The 20,339-nt window shown below is 49.4% G+C and overlaps 1 protein-coding gene across 9 annotated transcripts in view; it reads right to left on the minus strand.

Annotated features, from left to right (window-relative positions):
- The window catches only part of KLHL26 (kelch like family member 26), a 28,326-nt gene extending 18,686 nt beyond the window's left edge, over positions 1 to 9,640 (minus strand). For 3 of the 9 annotated variants that reach the window (XM_025458113.3, XM_025458111.3, XM_025458117.3), the window contains exon 1: positions 9,491 to 9,639. In XM_025458113.3, the coding sequence (XP_025313898.1) occupies positions 9,491 to 9,567 (77 nt within the window). In that variant the 5' untranslated portion in view covers positions 9,568 to 9,639. Of the gene's footprint in view, positions 1 to 9,490 lie in introns of all 9 variants that reach the window. The other 6 variants (XM_025458114.3, XM_035702548.2, XM_035702544.2 and 3 more) reach the window with 3 other exon arrangements.
- Between the last annotated feature and the right edge of the window lie 10,699 nt (positions 9,641 to 20,339).

Genomic DNA, 20,339 nt, shown 5'->3' on the forward strand with positions numbered 1-20,339 from the left:
GCTTCTAACAGGCTGATTCGCTAACATGCCTGCTTCTGTTTCTCTACGCAGACCATGCCATTACATACAGTGAGAAAAAGGGGCAGTGCAGAAGGCTATTCCAGAAGCCTCCAGGTCAGGCCAGGTCCCCTCAAAAACCTATCACAGATTATGTGTAAGGTTTGCTGGATGAAATCAGAGCCACCATGGGGAACTTCTGCCCTTGGGGAGCATACATTCTAGGGGACATGGGCCTTTAAGTGTACAGAATGTACTGCGGACACAGGGCAGAGGATGCACAGAGATGGGTGGACAGAGCCACCAGGCCCCAATGAGGCAACACTGGAGCTGTGCAAAGCACTGGGATAGGACACTCTAGCCATGGAAGAGCCAGGTCAAAGGCCCAGGAGGGGTGCCAGAGGAGTGCTATTAGGAGACCAGTAGGGCTGTGGAAGCACAGAGGGCCCAGTGGGTGGGCAGGACCTTACTATGAGGGTGGGGTGGGGGTGGGGGTGGGGGTCATGGAAAAGCAATATTTGTTCTGAGAGCGAGGAACTCCCCCTGGCAGGTAGCAGGCAGAGAGACATGTTCTGATGCATATCATGGGATTGACCCACTGGCCAAAGTATGGGGCAGCAGCCAGGAGGGCAAGAGCCGATGGTGGCTTCAAGAGGGAATGAGGAAGAGATGGAAGAGGGGGCCACACAAGGATGTGGCTCAAAGGTGGAACCAACATGATGTGCCAACAGATGAGGGGAAGAGAGAGCAATAAGAGTAGTGTGGTATGTGCTCCTAAGGTGAAGCTCAGGGTGGGGGCACAGAATTGAAACTGAGGAGACCTCCCAGGGTGGCTAAGGCTAGGCCAACGCCTCTGCCTCTTCGCAACAGAAGGGACATTCCTGAGAGTTGCTGCTCGCTAGAAGACCTGAGGCCCTTGACCAAGGAGAGGCATGAGGGCTTCCCAGAACAGAGACAAGCCCTCCAGCCCTCCAGGCCAATGTCCACCTCTGCCTCCCCTCTCCATTGGATGTTCATAGGCAGCACAGCTGCAGGCCAGTAGGGCCCTGTCCTACCTCCTGCCTGCCAGATGAGTCCTTCCCCAGTACTCACTCCTCGATCCCTGGAGGAAACCTGAGAGCCAGTGACTCTGTGCCTGGCCTCCACCAACGATCAGCATATGGCACGATTTTAATCCCAAATCTTCCCCAAACCCATGCCTACCTTACTATCTCTACAGCTCCCACCTAGGTCCAGGCTCCCTTGTCTCTTGAAAAAGGGATCCTTCCCAAACACAAATCTGATCCAAGTCCCCCCCGCCGACTCAAACTTTCCACCTCCACCCTGAGTTTCTCAGCCTCCTTCCCTCCTACCCCCTCCAGTTCCTCTCACCTTCATGACCCTGAAAACCCAGGCTTTTGGCTGAAGAACCCACACATGCCACTTGTCCATACCCAGAAAATAGTCTAATTCCCATTACCCCCTTCCCTCAAGCTGATGACACTAACCATCAGATTCAGCTCAACCTCATTCATGAGGAGACTCTCAGAACCTTCCAGAAAAGGCAGGAACCTCCAACTTGGCCTCAGGATCATTTATGGCAAACATGGAGAAATGATTGCACAACTGTCTTACTAACTCTACTGGCATGTCCCATGTGGGCAAGGCCTGACTGTCCTGGGGGCCCACATGCCCAGCACCAAGCACAGCAGCAGGCACACAGGAACCATCCACCAGAGGAAGAGAAAGGCGTCAAACGAGTCCTTTACACAAGAGAAAGGAGCCCAGGATGCCAGAGTCACCTCTCTCTCTCTTTTTTTTTTTTTTTTTTTAAGATTTATTTATTTATTCATTCAGAGAGAGCGAGAGAGAGGCAGAGACACAGGCAAAGGGAGAAGCAGGCTCCATGCAGGAAGCCCGATGTGGGACTCGATCCCAGGTTTCCAGGATCACACCCCGGGCTGCAGGCGGCGCTAAACCGCTGCACCACCAGAGCTTCCCAAGAGTCACCTCTCTTGAGGAATTATTTCTATCTGGGCATTTCTTCCCCATCCCCTTACTCTTCCCATCCTTCTCCAGGGCCTTCAACCCCAAGTCTGCAACATGCCCTAAGACCAAAGGGCAGGAATGCAGAGAAAGCCCCACTTTTAAAGTATCTGGGTGGGGGTTGTGGGGATGCAAGCACAAACCTCCGACCTGGGCTCGCTAAGCTCTCCCACGCGGATAGGCAATAAAAAATAACTGGCGTGAAGAAAAGTGGGATGACACACGGCATGGGCTCCCTGGAGATGGCACTATGATAGCGGAGGCTAATAAAACCTTTCTATCCCTATGGCCGACGACAAGAAGGCCGTCCCCCAGGGGAGTCACAGCTACCAGGTGGAAGCGGTCCAGCTGTGAGACAAATGCTCCACAATTCGGGGCGAACTGAGCAGTTTTCAGAGCAATTTCACATCATAAGCTCACAAGACCCTGCTGGCGAGGTGAGGAAAGGGGCGCCTCGCTCCCAGGGGAGGAGGAGCTGAGCTGCTTGGCCCGCCCTCTAGCCTTCTAGCACCTCCAGCCCAGTGCTCCCTCCAGCTTGCTGCAGACTCAACTGCCCCCACCCCAATAATCTGCAGAGACCCACGGAGCTGTGCTCTGCACTGTTGCCAGATGCCGGGCCCACATGGAGGCATCTGCCCTTTCCATGTTGCAGAAGTGGCTTGGACTCCAATTGTTCCATTCTCCTACTGCCCTGCCACTGACCCTTCCATGACCACAAAGTCATGGTGCCACCATCCTCCCAATGGCTCAGCCAACTGCATGTTTGTATCCCCCTGAAATTCACATGTTAAAATCTAACCCTCAATGTGATGGTGTTGAGGTGGCTAAGGGGGGTGCTTTGGGAGGTGATTGAGTCATGAGGGTGGAGCCATGAATGGGATCAGTGCCCTGATTATAATGGGGGGCCCTAGGGTACCTAACTGGCTCAGTCAAAACATGTGACTCTTGATCTGGGGCTTGTAAGTTTGAGCCCCACACTGAGTATAGAGATTACTTTAAAAAAATAAAATAAAATCGGGGGTCCCTGGGTGGCTCAGCAGTTTGGCGCCTGCCTTTGGCCCAGGGTGCGATCTTGGAGTCCTGGGATCGAGTCCCACGTAGGGCTCCCTGCATGGAGCCTGCTTTTCCCTCTGCCTGTGTCTCTGCCTCTCTTTCTCTCTCTCTTTCTCTCTCTCTATGTCTATCATAAATAAATAAATAAATCTTTAAAAATAAATAAATAAATAAATAAATAAATAAATAAATAAATAAATAAAATCTTTTTAAAAGGGGGGACCCCAGAGTGCCCTCTTGTCCCTTCTACCATTTGAGGACACAGTAAGAAAACAGCCATCTATGAACCAGAAAGTGGCTTCACCAGACACCAACCCTTCTGGAGCCTCCATCTTGGAATTCCTAGGCTCCAGAACTTTGAGAAATATGTTTGTTGTTTATAAGCTACCCAATTTTTTATATTTAGCAGTGAGAATGGACTAACCTACAACTTTCTCTTTTCCCCACCTGCCACACTGACTCGTAGGCAAGATCTGCCAGCAACTGCCGGAAATACCGTCACACCCCATGAGGGCACAGTAGACAGAATGTTGGCAGCGACAGGACCAAAGGATAACACCGCCACTTCTGCACTAACACTTAGATAAGATACACAGGCAATGTGCCAGGCGCCCCCCAAGCACACCCTTGCCCTAGTCTGCTTCGTCCCAGCTACCCTGCCCAGTAGGCCTATGGTCCCACTTCCCAGATGAGCAATCTAAGGCACAGAGGGCTGCAAACATGCCCATGGTACACAGTGAGTGTGTGGGGTGGCGCTGCTCACCAGAGGAGGGACCACAGACACAGGTGGGTCTGATGAGGCACCGCTACCACCAAATCTCCCAAAATTCTCAAGAGGAAGAGCTGAGGCCTCATCTCTGAAGGGTTAAACCCCTACCTCTCCCTCTTGGCTGAAAAGAGGACAAAGCCAAAGGAACAAGAACCTTCTCAGAAAGAAAAAGATCCCCCAGTCTTTCATACAGGGTTGAGAGGCTGGACTCTTCCAGGGCCTCAGGGCTGAGTGGCAGCAATTTAGGACACCACCAGAGAGGGCTTGTTAAGAAAGTTTACACAAGCAAAGGTCATGAAGCCAGAGGCAGATAGATGTCTCGCTAAACTATGCCAAACCCGCTCACACTGTGTCTAGGCCATAACTTCCCATGAAGACATCTGTGGCCAGCATGTCCCTCAACCAATACCCTCACTTTAGCCTCCAGGAGTAGTGTGAGTCAGCGAGACTGGGCCCCATCCAGATACCTTTAAGGTAGATGAGCTGAGGAGTGAGGATGCCAACAACCCAAAATCTGAAGAGCCTCTGTGGCTAGAAGGTCCCTCCAGAACTCAGCCAACTGGGTACCTTACAGCGATGGAATTTTAGCTGGGGAAGTGCAACTCCCAGGAGAATTTCTCCACTTGCCCTCCCCAACACCCTAAGTGGCCTCAAACCTCTTTTCCCTCCCAAGCCTGGACCCTCCTGGAGGGCCTGAGGTGGAGCTGGGAGGGGCCCACTAGAGAACAAGTGTCTTTTGTGTGAGTGAGTCTGCAGCTAGGATCCCACCTCCCCTCTGCAAGCCCTAGGCTGAGACAGCCACACTCCAACCATCCCGGAGGTTCAGCTTGGTTATTAACGACCATCTCTACTAGGCAACGAGTTTTTTGTTGATCCCTCGAGATGGGAAGGAAGGAGAATAAGCTTTTCTCTTTCTTTTTTTCCCCCTTGGTTGCAGAAAAGTAAAGTTGGAACAAACAAGTTATATAACGCTGGGGGCGGTGGGGGGTGGGGGAGCTCAGTCCCTCCTGAGGACAGTTTCTTGAGTTGTGGGACCGTTGGAAAGGCCAAGGGGAAGACAGGAACCGCCCCCATCCCTGGCCAAATGACAAAACCCTTCATGGGACAAAACGGCAGATGCAGGCACCTCCTGGCAGATTGGAAAACCAACCTCACAGATAAGGCCAGCCTCCCCTCAGGTCTCGGCAACCCCACAGGTCTCCCTGAAAAGGCAAAGGACTAACCGATCTCATAGAAAGGACTTCCTACCAGTCAGACTGCAAGCCCTAGAGAGTTTTTCCACACTCTTTTCGTCCATCCCTTCCCCTCTCCCTCCCCACCCCTGGCCATATTTCTTGAACACTCATTTCCTCAGCGCAATCCTGGCTCCAGGCACACAAGACAGCATAAGGCAGACATGCTCTCTACCCTCAAGGCACTTCCACTAATAAAAACACTAAGTAATCTTGGGTGGTGATAGCATGATCAAAGACACACAACAGCCATATGCCCCAGCAACTCCACTCCTGGTATATATACCCCAAGGAACTGGACACAAGTGTTCCAACAAAAACTTGAACATGCATGTTCATAGCAGCGCTATCCAAAATACCCAAAAGGTGGAACCAGCGAAAATGTCCATCTGTTAGTGAATGGATAAACAAAATGTGGTATGTCCACATAGTGAAATATTAAACAGTCATAAAAAGGAATGAATTACTGATACACACACCAATGTGGATGAACCTTGAAAATGTTATACAAAAAAAAAAAAAAAAAAGGAAAGAAAGAAAATGTTATACAAAGTGAAAGAAGCCAGACGCAAAAGGTCACATATTGTATGATTCCATTTATGAAACAGATAAATTTGTAGAGACAGAAATTAGATGAATAGTTTTAGGGGGTTGAGGAAGAAGGAATGGGGAGTGACTGCCAATAGGTACAGAATTTTCTTTTGAACTGACGGAAATGTTCTGGAATTAGATAGATGGGATAGTTGCCCAACGTTGTGAAAATACTAAATATCACTGAATCATTCACTTTTAGTGGCTGAGTTTTACGCTATATAAAATTTTTTTTAATGCTATATAAATTTTACTAAACAATCCAAGGTGACCATAAAAAGTGCTCTGGGGGCTAACAGACCTCGGTGGTCAGGCAGATAGCTCTAAGAAGCCATGACCTGGGAGTGTGGAAGCATGAAGAGGAATGAGGCAAGGGCAAGTGATACACTAGGCCTCTCTGGCAGCTTTGGAACAATGAACAATGTTACAAAGGCCTTTAGATCTCAAGGGATCCTTGCCAAAATATTGTGTGCCACAATCTTCCTCAAAACTTGATCCTCTTCCTGCATGTTCCATCTCACCATATTAGGGATTCTTGCCCCTCTCCCCATACGAGCACCACAGGGATTAAAAGCCCCTCCCCTACCAGTTGCTCTAGACAACTGTAATTTTTCACTGGGATGGATAGAAGGGGGCAAATGGGAATCTCAGAAGTGAGGGAGATGTCTTTTAAAGAAGTGCCTCCATTTAGAAAAGATTTCTCAGAGCAGCACCTGGGCAGCTCAGTTGGTTAAGCATCCAACTCCTGATCTCAGCTCAGGTCTTGATCTCAGGGTCATGAGTTCAAGCCCTGTGTCAAGGTCTACGCTGGGCATGCAGCCTCCTTAAAATAAAATTTAAAGAAAGAAGATTTCTTAGATATGACACCAAAAGTATAATCCATAGGGAAGAATACTGATAAACTGGACCTCATCAAAATGACAAAATTTTGCCCTGTGAAAGATATCATTAAGAGAGAGAGAGAGAGAGAGAGAGAGAGAGAGAAAGAAAGAAAGAAAGAAAGAAAGAAAGAAAGAAAGAAAGAAAGAAAGAAAGAAAGAGCCACAGACAGGGAGAAAATGTTTGTGAATCATATATCTGATAAACGATTTACAGACAGAACACATAAAGAATTCTTAAAAGTAAGCAATAAGAAGACAACACAACTAGAAAATGGGCAGATTTTAAAAGATACGAATCTTTCACTTTACCAAAGATGTGAATACCCACCATGAAGAAGTATCCAACATTATTACTTATTAGGAAGAAAAAAGTTAAAACCAAAATAAGATTCTAGTATATACTTAAAATGACTATAATTACAGACTGGCCACATCAAGTGTAGGCACCGATGGGGTGCAACTGCAACTCTTATACATTTGCTAGCGGGAATGCAAATGGCACAGTCACTCTGGAAAACGGTTTGGCAGTTTCTTCAAAAGTTAAACCCACATCTACCATAGGACCCAGTCATTCCATTCCAAAGGTATTCAGCCAAAAGAATAAAAGTATGCATCACACAAAAACGCATACCTGGCTGTTCACAGGGACTTTATTTGTAATTGCCAAAACAGAAATCCAAATGTCCATTAACCAGTAAATGAACAAGCAAACTATCTGTCCATATAGTGGAATACTCTGCAGCAATGAAAAAGAACAAGCTTCTGATACTTGTGACAACATAGATGAACTTCTGAAAACATTTAGTTAAAGGAAAGAAGCCTGGCATAAGAAGCCACATATGTAGGATTCCATTCATGTAAAATTTCTACAAGGGCAAAACTAGAGAGCAAAAGTAGATCAGGGTGTGTTTGGGGCTGGGGATGGGAGTGTGGTTGACTACCACGGGCCTGAGGGAACTCTTTAGAGTGATGTGAGCCTTTTAAAAAACAACTGGATTATGGGCAGCCCTGGTGGATCAGCGGTTTAGCGCTGCCTTCAGCCCCGGGCCTGATCCTGGAGACCCGGGATCGAGTCCCACGTCAGGCTCCCTGCATGAAGCCTGCTTCTCCCTCTGCCTGTGTCTCTGCCCCTCTCTCTCTCTCTCTCTCCCCCCCTCATTGTCTCTCATGAACAAATAAATACAATCTTTAAAAATAAATAAATAAAAATTAAAAAAATAAACTGGATTGTATTAGAGGGTACACAACTGTATAACTCAACTACTCAGCTAAAATGAGTGAATTATATGGTATATAATTAGTTACACCTTGTTGCTGCCCCCAGGTTATCCCATTCCAGGGCGCAAGGCAGGGACCTAGGGTTTGTGGTCCCCTTGTTCCTTACATGTCACCTCATGCCTAGTCAACAAGCCTTGCCAACTCTACCCCTGAATGTCTTACAAATCTTTTGATCTCTCCTTGCTCCCTGCTGCAGGGCCCTAAAGCCCAAATTATGCCCAAGCCATCAGGTTTTTCTGGTTGGCACCAGCCCAAGTCTCCACAATAAGGACTCCTCCAGAGCACACAGGTAGTGAACAACTTCATCACTTATCACACTGAAATTATTTGCTCCTGTAAGCTCACCATCAAGGAAGAGCCCAGATTTCCTCCTTCACCAGCCAAGGGGTGACAGGCTTTCCTGGGAGGCCAGGATGGAAGCATCTGGGCTATACTGACCTTGTGCAATAAGAGGGAGGCTGTGTTACCTAAGGCAGGTGTTCCTCCCCTCTGAGAATCCAAAACTGCATATAAACAACTTCAATTCCTACACCAATTCTGGAGCTCAAGCAATCTATCTCAGGACTTGGACAAAGGAAAAGGGAGCCTCCCTTTGACCAAAGGGGATGAATTCTGCCCCCTTGGTCTGTGTGTGGGCAAGATCTTGCTTCAAGTCCTTTAGCCTGAAGGAGGATTTTTTTTTTAAAGAATTTTAATTTATTTATTCATGAGAGACAAACACACACAGAGAGAGAGGCAGAGACATAGGCAGAGGGAGAAGCAGGCTCCCTGTGGGGAGCCCGATGCAGGACTTGATCCCAGGACCCTGGGATCATGACCTGAGCCAAAGGCAGATGCTCAACCACTGAGCCACCCAGGTGCCCCAGCCTGGAGGAGGATCTGAACCCCATGGAGATGAGAGAGAGAAGCACCAAGGATGGACTCTCCTTAGACCTTCAGGGGTCTCTCAGCATCCTCAGGCTACCCACAACCCACTCCAGCCCCTTAGGACCCGTGGGAACACCAGTCCCCTCTCTGTCCAACAAGACTCACAGTGACGCCCCCCCCCCCTGGAGGGGGGGACCTCAGCCTTCCCTCTCAGGTTTTCCTAGGCCCTTTAGGCCTCTTTCAGGCCCTCAGATTCACTTGAGCCCCCTAACTCCAGTCTTCCACAGTCCTCGCCCCTGCCAGGACTTGCCTCAGCATGCCCTGAGGACCACCTTTAGACACCTCAGGGTCCTACAGCACCCTCCAGGAAGCCTTGGGGCTCAGCCCCTCAAGCTCTCCCACCAGTCCTCTCCTTAACAAGCTCAAGACTGCCCACGGTCCTCTGCTCAGGGGCTCTCTGCCTCCCAGACCTCTTGGCATCCCCAGTTCCTCCATGCCCCCAACACGTCAGGAGGCCATGGGTTTCCCTTCAGACTTCCATGCCCCTCAATGCCCCCTCAGACTCCTAGGGCCGCATGCAGATATCTCGAGGTCCTGGGGCCCCCAGACCGCCTTCAGCTGCCGCTCAGCAGCCCTCGGCCCCCCCAGTATTCTGTGACCCCCTAAAGCCCGCAATCCCCCGTAAAGACCCTCGAACCGGCCCAGGTGGCTCCTCAGCCCCTCGGGATCCCCAGGACTCCCCACACGTCACCCCGGCCCCGGGGCAGGTGCCGGCCCACCCCGAGGACGGGTCTCACCTGCTTGGGCGCTCGGGCCCCGGGCCCGCGCCGAAGCCGCCGCCACCGGCGCCACCGCCGCCACCGGACTCCGCCATCTTCCCGCCGCCGCCGCCGCCGCCGCGCGTTGAGTGACGGGAGCCGCGCGCGCCGGTCCGGGAGACGGAGATGCGGGGGGCGGGGCGGCACCGGGGCTGCTCTGCAGGAGGCGGGGCCTTGGGCGGGGGGTGGGGCCTGCTACCCTGAGGGGGTGGGACCCGGGCGGAGAGGGGTGGGGTCTGCGGGTGGGCGGGGGCAGTGAAGGCAGAGGCCCGCTCCGCGGCGGGGAGAGGGCGGAGACTCGGCGAGGGGCGGGGCCTACTCTGGGAAGGGGCGGGGCAAAGGCGAGGAGGGAGGAGTGGGTGGGGCCTGGGAGGGGGCTCGGAGAGCAGGGACTGGCCCGAAGGTGAAGTGCGGCAGGTCTGGGGAGGGGTCCGTTCTACGACCGGGAAGGGGCAAGGCCGACGTGGGAGGAGCAGGGAGAAAGTGGTCCAAGAACTCTGAGAACTTTCCCTCCCCTTCCAGGGTCATTCACTCCCCAAGACCTCCCTCAGACATGGGAATTCATCCCCTTCTAACAGGGCTGTGGATTCCAACCCTCCCCTGACCTACCCTCCCAGAGCCTCCACCCTCAAGCCCAAGAACCTACACTTTCAGACCCCAGTCACCTGTGCTCAGATCCCCAAACCTCCTGCTTCACCACAATTCTGGTTTTTACATCCCAAAACCCCTGCCCTCAGATTATCTCCCCCATCCTCTACTCCAATCCTAACTCCTACTCCCCCAAATCCTTGCCCACAGACCCTTCATACCCACACTTATAGCCCCAAAGTCCACTCCAGCAGAACCCAATGCCCTTGAATCCCCAAATTCCAGCCTCGCAATTACCCAATCTTTAGCCAAGGCTCAAAGTTGTGCATCTGTGTCCTTCCTTTCTCTCTTTGTTCTCCTTCCTTCTTTCCTCCTCCCTTCCCTCTTTCATTGCTCCGTACTCTAGACCCCCATGGAACCCAGGACCAGCAAGGCCTCTGTAAAGCTCCCAGAGCCTTCAAGACGCTCCCCACCCCACAGTCTACTGAAAACCTAGAATCTCCACCATAGAAGGGTCCAAGTTCCCAGGATCCTCTCTCCACCCTTGTGCCCACTTATGCTTTCACCTTCTGAGTTGGAAAACCCTCTCCTGTGCAGCCTTGAGCAGGATCCAGGGGTCAAATGAAGCTCAGAGCTTTCCTTGAGATCAGTACTAGGAGAAGAGGGTTAGACATGCAAGGGGCAAGGAGGAAGCAAGAAGGCTGCCTGGGTGGGCTCCGCGGATAGAAGCAGACTCAACTGATCCATATGCAGCTGAGGATCAGGTGGGTACACAGTAGATACTCAGTCATTTGTGTTAAATGCTCAGGTGTTGACATTGTGCAAGTTGACAGATACCAGGTGCTGAGGGGCCCTGGTGACTGCTCTAGCACACAATAAGTGCTCAATAAATGTTGAATGTGTTCGTGTATGAGCAGCTCAAGTTCTGGCAAGCTCTGCACACACACCCTTGCCCACTGGAGTTCAGCCTGCCATTTGAGCCTTTTTTCCAGATGAACCACATGTAGGCATCAAACCCCACTCAGCTGAGACCTACAGCTCACACGCCTGCCACACATAGGGTTGCAGTCAATGGCATCCATATGCACTCACACTTCATAAACACCAAGATTTGACCCACATGTCAGACACACAGACATACAGCTGAAGATAAGCAAGAAGAGGTTCACTGGGCCCCTGGCTGTGTGCTCATGTGTAGCACACTGCAGGCGCATGGTGCAGTGGACATACTAGGTATTCCAAGATCATGTGGGACAGGACAGTCAGTGCGAAGGCCCTGAGGCAGGAGCAGGCCTGGCGTGTTGCCTAGCCATGTAACCAACACCAACAGTCGGGGGAATATCTTGATTTAGGGATATTATTTAGGAAGCAAGGATTCAGGCCAAGTAATGGGGCTCCTCCCAAGGAGGTGGTCCTAGCTGTGACGTACTTTGCAGGTGGTGCCAACAGGAGATGCAGCAGAAGGGATGTGAAGGTGAGGCAGAGCAGGGCCAGGGACCTCCCCCGGGGTTCTTGACTGGAGCCTGATTGGCTGTCACACCTGGGATGGGACACAGGCAGGTTCCAGGACCCGGAGGGCCCACCAGAGGTTACTGCACAACCTCCTTCAATAATGTTGACCTGTGGTCTGGCAGAGCTTGGAGGCGGACACAGCAGACGATGTCCACTGGTCTGGCCACCATCTGGCCCACAGCTGGCACTGCTCTCCCAGAGGTGGGGGCCCGCCACCTGCTACCCCGCTCCAGACCAGCTGGGGGACTCCCGGCCCCAGGTCAGAGTTCAGAGGCCTCCTTGTAACCCCCAGGTGTTACAGAGGAGGAAATGGAGGCCTGGCGGCTAGGGGATGCCTTGTTTTCCTACAGCCTCGTCCTGGGGCTGGCGTCAGCCCTGTCTGCCCTTCACCACCAAGTGGCCTCAGAACACGCTGCTGATGATCCTAGTGCCTCCTTTTGCTTCTGTATAGACAGTCAACACCTAACAAATGCTCGCTATTTTTGCTATTACCCTTAGTTCTGCATCTACTTTTTTTTTTTAAGATTGTATTTATTTATTTATTCATGAGAGACACACACAGAGAGAGGCAGAGACACAGGCAGAGAGAGAAGCAGGCTCCATGCAAGGAGCCTGACGTGGGACTTCATCCCGGGTCTCCAGGATCACACCCTGGGCTGAAGGCGGCACTAAACCGCTGAGCCACCCGGGCTGCCCTGCATCTACTTCTTGTAAGCCTCAAGTCCTTGGGCGGGATGCTCCAGCTCTTTATATCTCAGTTTCCCCGTGTTTAGAGTATCCCTGCAGGACGGAGCAAGGCCAGGATGAAGTAAATAACTTAAGCACTCAGGGCAGCTCAGGTGGTAAGCTCCAAGTCCAAGCGGCTCTCAGCATTTTTCCTCTCCCACACCCACTCTCTGTCCCCAAGCCAGCTTGATTTTTCCCCCATTACTCTGTATTGTATCTTAGTTTTCTATTGTTTAAAATTGAAATATAGAGGCACCTGGATGGCTTAGTTGGTTAAGTGTCTGCCTTCAGCTCAGGTCATGATCCCAGGGGGCTTAGGACTGAGCCCCTTATTGGGCTCCCTGCTCAGCAGGGAGCCTGCTTCTCCTTCTCCCTCTGCCTGCTACTCTGCCTACCTGTGCGAGCGCTCTCTCTCTCTCTCTCTCTGTCAAATACATAAATGAAATCTTTAAGAAATAAAAAAAATTTAAATAAAATTGAAATATAAGGGCACCTGGGCAGCTCAGTTGGTTAAGAGTTTGACTTTTGATTTCAGCTCAGGTAATGATCTTGGGGTTGTGGGATTGAGCCCCATGTTGGCCTCTGTGCTCAGTATAGAGTCCGCTTGAGATTCTTTCCCTCTGCCTCTCCCCTCTCAAATAAATAAATCTTTTTTTTAAAGATTTCATTTTTATTTATTCATGAGAGACACAGAGAGAGAGAGAGGCAAAGACACAGTCAGAGGAAGAAGCAGGCTCCCTGCAAGGAGCCAGACATAAGGCTCAATCCCAGGACTCCAGCATTACGCCCTGAAGCCGAAGGCAGGCACTAAACCGCTAAGCCACTCAGGGATCCCCCTAAATCTTTTTTAAAATATTTTATTTATTTCTTCATGAAAGACACAGAGAGAGAGGCAGAGACACAGGCAGAGAGAGAAGCAGGCTCCCCGTGGGATCCCAGGACCCTGGGATCATGACCTGAGCCAAAGGCAGATGCTGAACCACTGAGCCACCCAGGTGACCCAAATAAAGCTTAAAAAAACAAACAAACAAATAAATAAATAAATAAATAAATAAATAAATAAATAAAATTGAGATATAATTCCCACACCATAAAATTCACCATTTTACAGTATACAATTCAATGGCATTTAGTGCATTCACAATGTCATGCAATCATCACTTTTACCTAGTTCGAAAACATTTCCATTGTCCCAAAAGGAAACCCCCCCATCCCCACGAGCAGTCACTCCTCAGCCCCTTACAACCACCAATCTGCTTTCTGTGTCCATGGATTTATTTGTTATGGACATTTCACATACATGGGATCATACAATATGTGGCCTTCTCAGCATAATGTTTTCAAAGCTCCTCCACACTGTACGGTGTATCAGGGCTTCATTCCTTTTCATGACTGAGTAATATTCTGTAGTGTGAATGGACCACATCTCATTTATTCATTCATCCATTGATGGACCTTTGGGGTGTTCCCTTCTTTGGTGATTGTGATCAGCACTGCTGTGAACACATGCGTACAGATACTAAAGTCCTGTTTTCACTTCTATTGGGTACATCTCTAGGAGTGAAACTGCTAGATCACAGAGTAGATCTGTGAGGAACTTTTTGAGGAATTGTCATGTATTTTCTTTTCTTGTTTACCATCCATCCTCCCCCTGGAATGTCAACTCCCCAAGAGGTGAGGACTCTTTTCTTCCTGGCTATGGGAGTAGCATAACATTTTGAATGCACTAAATGCCAATTGTTCAGTTTAAAATGGTGAGTTTTAAGAGTGCCTGGGTGGCTCAGTCGGTTAAGCACCTGCCTTCAGCTCAAGTCATGCTCCCAGGATTCTGGGATTGAGCCCTGTGTTGGGCTCCCTGCCCAGTGGGGAGCCTGCTTCTCCCTCTCTGGCTCCCCCTGCTTGTACTCTCTCTGTGTCAAATAAATAAAATCTTTTTGTTTAATGATGAATTTCACATTATATGAATCTCACCTCACCTCACCTGTTGGAAAAAAGAAGCATATAGACCTCTTCCTTCCAGGATTATAAGTGGCTCCATGAAGAATAAACAGTTGCCCTTGATCTTGTTCTTTCTATCACCCCAGCTGGCAACACTTCCAGTGCCTCTTTCAAGTTAGGTCTGAGCTAGGTCCACCTTCTCTAACCTACCTGCAGTCTAGATTACCTGCCTGCAACCCCTCCCACCACCACCATAGCTATACGTCCTAGTGTCCTACTGGGGGCATGTGACCCCCAGACTTGGGCCTCATGGATGACCTTGCAAAACAGGGAAAGTGAGATTCAGAGAGTAGAAGCAGCCTGCCAAGGATTAAGAGCAAGAAATGGGACCGTCACTCTCTGACTCTGAGGCTCAAGCCCTCTCCAGAGCCTCATGCTGACGACCCCTTTTCTCCTTTCTTTTATTTTTTAAAATATTTTACTTATTTATTTGTGAGAGACAGAGATAGGCAGAGACACATGCAGAGGGAGAAGCAGGCTCCATGCAGGGAGCCCAATATAGGACTCCATCCCACGACCCGACCCTGGGATCACAACTTGAGCCAAAGGCAGACACTCAACCACTGAGCCACCCAGGCACCCTTCTCCTTTCTTTTAATCAGGCATTCAGCAAGTACTTTTGACGGCCTCCTGTGCCTTGGACCCTATGGTGGGCATGGGACACACGTGCCAGACAAAACTAAGAACGCCCTACCCCCTGGTGAACTGTCTCACTGAAAAGACGCTGAACAAACACTCTTAGTCTACTGGTTGAATGGTGTCCCCTCAAAAGACATATCTACCTGAAATCTCAAAACAACTTTTGTTTTGGAATTAGAGTCTTGGCAGATATAACTAAGTTGAGGAGCTCAAGATGAGATCATCCTGGGGTAGGGTGGACCATAAATCCAATAACTTGGTGTCCTCATAAAAAGAAGGAAAGCTGGAGGGAGTCTGGGTGGCTCAGGTGATGGAGTCTGTGACTCTGGATCTCGGAGTTGTAAGTTCAAGTCCCATGTTGGGTGTAGAGATTACTCAAAAATAAAGTATTTTAAAAAGAGAGAGAGGGATCCCTGGGTGGCGCAGCGGTTTAGCGCCTGCCTTTGGCCCAGGGCGCGATCCTGGAGATCCGGGATCGAATCCCACGTCGGGCTCCCGGTGCATGGAGCCTGCTTCTCCCTCTGCCTGTGTCTCTGCCTCTCTCTCTCTCACTGTGTGCCTATCATAAATAAATAAAAATTTAAAAAAAAAGAGAGAGAGAGGGAAATTCAAACATAAAGAAAGCCATGTGAAGACAGAGGCAGAGATTGAGGTGATCCTGTCACAAGCCAGGGAACACCTTGGGCAACCAGAGCTGAAAAAGGCAAAGAAGCATTCTTCCCCTAGAGCCTTCAGGGGTAGCATGGCTGCCTACATGTTGATTTCAGACTCCTGGCCTCCAGGAGGGTGAGAGAATAAATTTCTATTGTTTTAAGCCACCAGTTTGTGGTCATTTGTTATGGGAGCCACGTGACACTGTGCACTCAGGTATAGCAGAAGGGAAGATCAGACTGGTCTCTGTGCATCCACATTTTTCACATCCATCACAAGTGTCCTCCTCCAGAAAGCCTTCCTGGTTGCCCAGCAGAGGAGGGCTATTTCCCTTCCATCCAGACTGGCTGCCCAGGCTGTATCTAGGTTGGAGCCCTGCCAGGGTCCTAGCCTCCTACATCCAGCATCAACTGGCAGCAAATTCATTGGTGAATGAATGAATAAATGAACAAACAAATGAATGAACAAAGGAATGAATGAATGAATAGGATTTTCTTGGGCTGACTATGATCTGGCTCATCTTAGTCACTTCCAGCCCTGTGGCCTCTCTCAGGCCTCCCAGTGTCCCCACCATCACCCCAGAATCCAGCCTCCACTGGCTCCTCCTACAGGAGGTAATTGTTCTCACCTGTATGTGACTCGTGCTGGGGACAAGCTGAAAAAAAACCCACTATAAAGATAGATGGAAAAATAAAAATAAAAAATAAATAAAGATAGATGGAGAGACACCTGGGTGGCTCAGCGGTTGAGCACCTGCCCCTGGCTCAGGGTGTGATCCGCAGTTTCAGGATCGAGTCCCACATCAAGCTCTCTGCCTGGAGCCTGCTTCTCCCTCTGCCTATGTCTCTGCCTTTCTCTCTGTGTGTCTTTCATGAATAAATAAATAAAATCTTAAAAAAAAAAAAAAGATGGAGGGATGCCTGGGTGGCTCTGCAGTTGAGCATCTGCCTTCGGCTCAGGGTGTGATCCTGGCATCTGGGATCGAGTCCCATATCGGCCTCCTTGCAGGAAGCCTGCTTCTTCCTCGGCCTGTGTCTCTGCCTCTCTCTGTGTGTCTCTCATGAATAAATAAATAAAATCTTTTTAAAAATATATAGAGGGATCCCTGGGTGGCTCAGCGGTTTAGCGCCTGCCTTCGGCCCAGGGCGTGATCCTGGAGTCCTGGGATCGAGTCCCACACTGGGCTCCCTGCATTGGGCCTGCTTCTCCCTCTGCTTGTGTCTCTGCCTCTCTCTCTGTGTGTGTCTCTCATGAATAAATAAATAAATAAAGTCTTTTTTAAAAAATTAAAAAATATATAGATGGAGATGAGTTGCGTCTTGGTGGTCGTTTTGGTCGCTTTTTAAATTACCATTTACAGAGTATTTTCAGTGCCCCAAACTGTGTATTCTCATGTATTCTCACCACATCCCCAAAGGGAAGAAAATAGTTCTTACTGTCCTCATTTTAGAGATAAAGAAGCTATGGCTCTCACATTCAGCTAGTGGGAATATCAAATGGTACAACCCCTTGGGATGGCCATTTGGTAGTAATTGCTAAAAGGGAATGTGTGTATACTCTGTGCCCTATATGGAGTCCCCTTCTTGGGCAATGTATGAGTGTTTTGGGGCTGCTGTAACAAATGACCACAAACTGGATGGCTTAAAACACAAGAAATTTATTCTCTCATGGTTCATGAGGCCAAAAGTTTGAAATCAAGGTGTTGGCAGAGTTGGTTCCCACTGGGGACTCGGAAAGAGAATCATGCCTCTCTCCCAGCTCTAGTGTTGTCTGCAGTTCTTAGAATTCCTTGGCTTGAGGCTACATCACTCCAATTATCTACCTGCATCTTCACATGGCCTTCTTCTGTATGTCTCTGTGTGTTCATTTCTCTTAGTGGTGCCCACACTAATTCAGTTTGGCATCTCATCTGGATCCTTAGTTAAATTATATCTGCAAAGACTCTATTCCCAGATAAGGTCACATTCTGGGTTTCCAGAAAGACATGAATTAAATGGGTCAGGGACCCCACTTAACCCACTACAGGTATTTATCCAACAGAAAGGAAGATATTGTTTTACCAAAGACATAAATACAAAGGGTCATAAGAGCCCCAAACTGGAAAAATTCCAGAGGTCCATCCACAACTCAATGGGTAAACAAATGGTGACACAATCACATAATAGAATACTACACAACAAGGAAAAAGGACAACCCAACACTATGTATATCCCACAAGTGGATCTCACCAATGCTGAGTGAAAGAAGCAGGTACTAGGAGAACACACTATATGCGTCCATTTGTGTAAAGTTCACAAATAAGCCATGCTAATCTGTGACAGCTTGGGGCCCCCTGAGGCAGATCATCAGGGACAAAAGGCCTTTATGACAAAAAGGCACAACCACTTACAGTGATGGAAATGTTCTATATCCTGGTAATGGAGCAACAGGGTCATTTACATTTGTCAAAACTCATTGAACTGGGCTTTTTTTTTTTTTCCAATGCAAACACACGAGGGTTTATGAACTGGGCATTTGAAAATGGTTGTGTTATTAGATGTCAACTATGCCTCATTAAAGCTGAATTATTAAAAAAAACAAACAAAAAGTGAAACTGGTCAGGGACAGTTGGTTGGGCATCTGCCTTTAGCTCAGGTCTTGATCTCAGGGTCCTGGGTTGGAGCCCAGGATCAGGCTTCCTATTCAGTGAAGAGTCTGCTTCTCCCTCTCCCTCTGCCCTTCCCCCTGCTTGTGCTCTCTCATTCCTTCCCCTCTCTCTCAAATAAATAAAAAACTTTTAAAGATTTTTTAAAAGATTTTATTCATTTATTCATGAGAGACATAGAGAGAGAGAGGCAGAGACATAGGCAGAGGGAGAAGCAGGTTCTCTGTGGGAGCCTGATGCAGGACTCGATCCCAGGATCCCGGGATCACTATTTGAGCCAAAGGGGGATGCTCAACCACTAAGCCACCAGGTGCCCCTCAAATAAATAAAATCTTAAAAAAAAAAAAAAACAAAAAACAAAAAAAAACAACTGGTCAGATGGAGCCGAAGTGCTAGATGTCAGACCTAGGGCTACCTCTGGGGGCGGTAACTTACTGGAAGGGGGCATGAGGGAGTCCCCTGGGGGCTGCGGGTGTTCTGTATTTAGGTCAGAGGAGTGTAAACATTCAGGAAGCTGTACTGCAAAAATGGGCACACCTTGTCATTTGTAGATTATGCCTCAATTAAAAAGAAAGACCCTGGGGTTCAGAGAGGTAAGTAACTCTCCCAAGGTTTCAGCGGGAGAGCATCAGAGTTGTTCTACTCTGGAGCTCAGAACCAAATCCTGGTCTCTTCCTTGACCCCTTCCATTCAATAGCATGGGGATCATAACAGGATACTCTGTTACGTATATCACAATGAGAAAGACAAACTTGAGACATGCAAATGGGTCAATGATCAAGGCCTTTCCAGATGGTGGTAACTGTCACAAATCCAGTGGGCTGAGAGTGACCAGGTGGGAAGGACTGCTTTAGCTAAGAGGTTACGGAGAGCCTCTTTGAGAAGGTGATGTCCAGCTTTAAAAAAAAGCAGGGGACAGAATGTTCTAAGATGTTCTGGGACATTCCAGAACATTGTAGAAGGGCCAAGAATGTTTCAGAACATTCCAGGTGGAAGTAATGTGTAGGGTTCAAGCCTGGTGCCAGAAAGAGCCTGAGGGACAGAGATGAGACCACATTGTCTGGGGTGATGTGGGCAAGCCTTGGAGTGAGAAGGGAGAGTGTCGACAGTGATCTATTGAGAGCAGCCTCCTTGGTGTGTGGGACACAGCTGTGACCGAGACTGCTAGTGCGTCGCATCTGGCAGGGGGAACATTTATTAAACCAATCATCACACAAGCAAAGAAGCAATAACTTAATTGTCAACATGATAGAGGCTTGATCTGGGGCGTAGTGACTTAGAGGGGCCAGGCTGAGCCAGGAGGTCAGAGGGGGATATTCAGGCTGAAGAACTAGCCAGGAAGAGAAACTTTTAGGTGGAGGAAACGACCTGTGTGGGGAAGGAATCCTGAGGAGGGAGAGCACGAGGAGCCGTGGGGAGACTGGCAGGACTGGGCGTGAAGGGGACAGTGAGCAGTATTAGGGGACATAGGACCCCTGGAGGCTTCAGCTTCCCTGCTGGCCCTGACCAGGAACTGGGACAGCCCCCACCTGGGCCTCAGCCTGAACTGCTCCCCCCACCCCTGCCCTGAGGAAAAGACATGAGTCCCCATCCTCTCCTCCATGTGCTTATGAGTGTTGCCAGGGACACCTGGCTCCCTCTCTCCCTTCCTGGACAGATTACCACCTCTAGGCCCAGAACTCAGGCCTGTCACCAGGGAACCAGGATGCCAGTTGCCATGGCAACACCACACTACCAGGATACATGGGCGCTCTGGCTTTTGCCATGATGCCAGCCACCCACCCACCCTCCATCAGGCCTGTATCAGTGGAGGAGGAAAGCACAGGGAGGGGCAGAGGGGGCAATTTCTGTGAGATAACTCACAGAGATGGAAGGACAGATAAGGAAACTGAGGCTCAGAGAGCTATGGAGAGTCAGAGCTCTTCCACCAGGTCACTTCTGCTTGCCCTTAGTCCTTGGAGGAGCCCTGAACAGAGGTAAAGGGCAATCTCACTCCTGATACTCCAGAAGGGGCCAGGAGTTACTTGGCAGAGGAACCTGAAGGTTTTTGCTTGGCACTTGGGGTGTCTT

Source organism: Canis lupus, chromosome 20, assembly GCF_003254725.2.
Source record: "Canis lupus dingo isolate Sandy chromosome 20, ASM325472v2, whole genome shotgun sequence".
Taxonomy (NCBI): domain Eukaryota; kingdom Metazoa; phylum Chordata; class Mammalia; order Carnivora; family Canidae; genus Canis; species Canis lupus.